This window comes from Manacus candei, unplaced genomic scaffold (assembly GCF_025592945.1).
Source record: "Manacus candei isolate 608988 ecotype Guabito, Panama unplaced genomic scaffold, ASM2559294v1 h1tg000326l, whole genome shotgun sequence".
NCBI classification, from domain to species: domain Eukaryota; kingdom Metazoa; phylum Chordata; class Aves; order Passeriformes; family Pipridae; genus Manacus; species Manacus candei.
In genome coordinates, this window is record NW_026138374.1 from 27,121 (window position 1) to 32,183 (window position 5,063).

At 58.3% G+C, this 5,063-nt stretch overlaps 1 protein-coding gene across 1 annotated transcript; it reads left to right on the plus strand.

Annotated features, from left to right (window-relative positions):
* Positions 1-1,251: 1,251 nt before the first annotated feature.
* LOC127465163 (E3 ubiquitin-protein ligase RING2-A-like) lies at positions 1,252-5,057 on the plus strand (the record flags this gene model as incomplete). The annotated part of the gene is made up of 3 exons (XM_051775658.1): positions 1,252-1,311; positions 2,636-2,717; positions 4,901-5,057. Coding segments are annotated over exons 2-3 (235 nt in total), but the record flags the coding sequence as incomplete, so codon positions are not given.
* Between the last annotated feature and the right edge of the window lie 6 nt (positions 5,058-5,063).

The window sequence follows — 5,063 nt, forward strand, 5'->3', positions numbered from 1 at the left end:
AAAAAAAACCCCAAAACCTTCCCAAAAAAAAAAATCCCCTTCCCCCCAAAAAAAATCCTCTTCCCCCCCCCCAAAAAAATCCCCTCCCCCCTCCGGAGGGGTCGGGAATTCCCAAATCCCGCCGGGAATTCCCGAATTTTTCCCTCCCCCTCCCGGGGGGGGGATCCGAGGCCCGGATTTGGGGGATTTTGTTCCCCCCCGAGAGATTTTTTAAGAAGATTCCAAATAAATTTATATTTTAATACGGAACGGGAGGAATCGACGGAGCTGGGCGGGACTGGGAGGGACTGGGAGGGACTGGGAGGGACTGGGGGGGACTGGGAGGGACTGGGAGGGACTGGGACGGGATTGGGAAGGACTGGGAGTGAACTGGGAGGGACTGGGAGGGACTGGGAGGGGCTGGGAGGGGATTGGGAGGGACTGGGAAGGACTGGGAGTGAACTGGGAAGGACTGGGAGGAACTGGGAGGGGACTGGGAGGGGATTGGGAGGGGATTGGGAGGGGACTGGGAGGGACTGGGAGTGAACTGGGAGGGGATTGGGAGGGGATTGGGAGAAGATTGGGAGGGACTGGGAAGGACTGGGAGTGAACTGGGAAGGACTGGGAGGGACTGGGAGGGGACTGGGAGGGACCGGGAGGGGATTGGGAGGGGACTGGGAGGGGACTGGGAGGGACTGGGAGGCACTGGGAGGGAACTGGGAGGGACTGGGAGGGGATTGAGAGGGACTGGGAAGGACTGGGTGAGTGAACTGGGAAGGACTGGGAGGGACTGGGAGGGGATTGGGGGGGACTGGGAAGGACTGGGAGGGGACTGGGAGGGACTGGGAGGGGATTAGGAGGGGATTGGGAGGGACTGGGAGCACTGGGAGGGACTGGGAGGGTCTGGGAGGGAACTGGGAGCGAACTGGACCGGCCCCCCCCCGCAGAAGCCACGCCCCCGCCGCTAAACCACGCCCCCACGACACTGACCCCGCCCCATAACAACCGGACCACGCCCCCTCGCTCTTGACCACGCCCCACACCTACAGGTGTATTCTACGAGGCCACGCCCACCCAAACCACGCCCACAAACTTTTAAGCCAATCCCCGCCCCCTCGATGCGCGCAAACCACGCCCCTCACTCTGACCACGCCTCCCTCCTATACCCACCGTTGTGTGAAGCCACGCCCCCACACGTTAACCACGCCCCTTCCCCTCCCCTGATTGGCTGAGAGCGGCGGCGCCTCCCCATTGGCCCGGCCCCCGGGCTGGCGTCGTGACGTCATCAAGCGGCGCCATCCCGGAAGCGGCGCCGTCGCGCGGGAGCGGCGGGTGAGGGGGGGGGCGCGTTTTGGGGGGGCCGGGGGGGGATTTGGGGGGTTTTGGGGGGTTTTGGGGGGTTTTTGGGGGTCCCGGAGGGATCGGGGAGGGTCCCAGAGAGGGGTCGGGGGGTCCCGGAGGGGTCTGGGGGGTCAGAGTTGTTTGGGGGGGTCGAGGGGTTTTTTTGGGGGGGTTTTGGGGTTTTTCTGGGTTTTTTTGGGGGCTTTTCTGGGGGGGGGCCCGGGGGGGATTTTGGGGGGTTTTTGGGGGTCTCAGAGGGATCGGGGGGGTCCCAGAGAGGGGTCGGGGGGTCCCGGAGGGGTCTGGGGGGGTCACAGTTGTTTGGGGGGGTTTTGGGGGGTTTTTGGGGATTTTTTGGGGGTTTTTTTGGGGGGTCCCGGGGGGTGGATTTTGGGGGCTTTTTGGGTTTTTTGGGGGGTCTCGGGAGGGTCGGTGGGGGCCCAGAGAGGGGTTGGGGGGTCCCGGAGGGGGTCGGGGGGGTCACAGTTGTTTGGGGGGGTCGAGGGATTTTTTGGGGGGTTTTGGGGGTTTTTTTGGGGTTTTTTTGGGAGGTCCCGGGCGGGGTTTGGGGGGTTTTTGGGGGTCTCAGAGGGATCGGGTGGGTCCCAGAGAGGGGTCGGGGGGTCCCGGATGGGTCTGGGGGGGTCACAGTTGTTTGGGGGGTCGAGGGGTTTTTTGGGGGGGGTTTTGAGGGTCTTTTTGGGGGGTCCCGGGGGGGTTTTGGGGTTTTTTGGGGTTTTTTTGGGAGTTTTTTTGGGGGATCCCAAGGGGGGTTTGGGGGTTTTTTTGGGGGGGTTTGGGGTTTTTTTTAGGGGGGATCCCGGGGGGGTTTTGGGGGGTTTTGGAGGTTTTTTGGAGGGTTTTTTGGGGGGGATCCCAAGGGGGGGTTTGGGGTTTTCTGGGGGGGTTTTGGGGTTTTTTGGAGGTTTTTTGGAGGGTTTTTTTTGGGGGGGATCCCAACGGGGGTTTTGGGGGGTTTTTGGACATTTTTGGAGGGGTTTTTTGAGGGTTTTTTGGTGGTTATTTTGGGGGGGTCCCGAGGGGGGATTTTGGGGGAGTTTTGGAGGGGTTTTGGACGTTTTTTGAGTGGTTTTTTGAGGGTTTTTTGGTGGTTATTTTGGGGGGTCCCGAGGGGGGATTTTGGGGGAGTTTTGGGGGGTTTTGGGACGTTTTCTGGAGGGTTTTTTTGAGGTTTTTTGGTGGGGTTTTTTTGGGGTTTTGTTGTTGTTTTTTTATGGGGGGTCCCGGTGGGATTTTGGGGGGGTTTTGGGGGGTCTCGAGGTGACAGAAGACCCCCCCCCGACCCCCCCTCCAGGGCCATGGCCGCCCCCGCCAGCGCCCAGAGCGCCAACAAGACCTGGGAGCTGAGCCTGTACGAGCTGCACAGGACCCCCCAGGTAACGGGGGCAGAGACCCCAAAAATGGGGGAGAAACACCCCAAAATTGGAGGGAAAAACAGCCCAAAATTGGGGGAGGAGAGACCCCAAAATTTGGGGGAAAAACAACCTAAAATTGGGGGGAGAGACCCTGAAACTGGGGGGGAAAACAACCCAAAATTGGGGGAAAAACAACCTAAAAATGGGGGGGAGAGACCCCAAAATTGGGGGAAAACCCACCCAAAATTGGAGGGAAAAGCACCCCAAAATTGAGGGGGAGAGACCCCAAAATTTGGGGGAAAAACAACCTAAAATTGGGAGGGAGAGACCCCAAAATTGGGGGGAAAACAACCCAAAATTGGGAGGGAGAGACCCCAAAATTGGGGGGAAACCAACCCAAAATTGGAGGGAAAAGCACCCCAAAATTGAGGGGGAGAGACCCCAAAGTTGGGGGAAAACCAACCTAAAATTGGGGGAAAAACACCCCAGAATTGGGGGGGAGCTGAGTCTGTACGAGCTGCACAGAACCCCCCAGGTAACGGGGGGAGAGACCCCAAAATGGGGGGAAACCCACCCAAAATTGGAGGGAAAAACAACCCAAAATAGGGGGGGAAAACAACTCAAAATTGGGGAGGAGAAACCCCAAAATTTGGGGAAAAACAATCTAAAATTGGGGGGGAAAAACAACCCAAAATTGGGGGGGAGAGACCCCTAAAATGGGGGGAAAACAGCCCAAAATTGGAGGGGAGAGACCCCTAAAATTGGGAGAGGAGAGACCCCAAAATTGGGGGGAAACCCACCCAAAATTGGGGGGAAAAACACCCCAAAACTGGGGGGGAGCTGAGTCTGTACGAGCTGCACAGGACCCCCCAGGTAATGGGGGGAAAAGACCCCAAAATGGGGGGAAAACAACTCAAAATTGGGGGGGAGAGACCCCTAAAATGGGGGGGAGCTGAGTCTGTATGAGCGGCACAGGACCCCCCAGGTAACGGGGGGAAAAGATCCCAAAATGGGGGGAAAACAACCCAAAATTGGGGGAAAAACACCCCAAAATTGGGGAGGGAGAGACCCCAAAATTGGGGGGAAAACAACCCAAAATTGGGGGGGAGAGACCCCAAAATTGGGGGGAAACCCACCCAAAATTGGAGGGGAAAACACCCCAAAATTGAGGGGGAGAGACCCCAAAATTGGGGTCTCCAGTGATGTCCCCAGGGTGTCCTCAATGATGTCCTCAATGATGTTCTCAAGGTGTCCCCAATGTCCCCCAATGTCCCCAAATGTTGTCCCCAGTGATGTCCCCAATGTCCTCAATGTCCTCAGTGTCCCAAATGATGTCATTTGTCCCCAGTGATGTCCCCAATGTCCCCAATGATGTCCCCAATGATGTCCCCAATGTCATTTGCCCCCAGGAGGCCATCATGGACAGCACGGAGATCGCCGTGTCCCCAGTGATGTCATTTGTCCCCAGTGATGTCCCCAATGTCCCCAATGATGTCATTTGTCCCCAATGATGTCATTTGTCCCCAATGATGTCCCCAATGTCCCCAGTGATGTCATTTGTCCCCAGGAGGCCATCATGGACGGGACGGAGATCACGGTGTCCCCAGTGATGTCCCCAATGATGTCCCCAATGATGTCCCCAATGCTGTCATTTGTCCCCAATGTCCCCAGGAGGCCATCATGGACAGGACAGAGATCGTGGTGTCCCCAATGATGTCATTTGTCCCCAGTGATGTCCCCAATGTCCCCAATGATGTCCCCAATGTCCCCAGTGCTGTCATTTGTCCCCAATGTCCCCAGGAGGCCATCACGGATGGCACGGAGATTGCCGTGTCCCCAATGATGTCCCCAATGATGTCATTTGTCCCCACTGATGTCCCCACTGTCCCCTGTCCCCCCAGGAGGCCATCATGGACGGGACGGAGATCGCGGTGTCCCCAATGATGTCCCCATTGATGTCATTTGTCCCCACTGATGTCATTTGTCCCCAGGAGGCCATCATGGACGGGACGGAGATCACGGTGTCCCCAGTGATGTCCCCAATGTCCCCAGTGATGTCCCCAATGTCCCCACTGATGTCCCCACTGTCCCCTGTCCCCCCAGGAGGCCATCATGGACGGGACGGAGATCGCGGTGTCCCCAATGATGTCCCCAGTGATGTCATTTGTCCCCAATGATGTCCCCACTGTCCCCTGTCCCCCCAGGAGGCCATCATGGACGGGACGGAGATCGCGGTGTCGCCGCGGTCGCTGCACTCGGAGCTGATGTGCCCCATCTGCCTGGACATGCTCAAGAACACCATGACCACCAAGGAGTGTCTGCACCGCTTCTGCTCCGACTGCATCGTCACCGCCCTCCGGAGCGGGT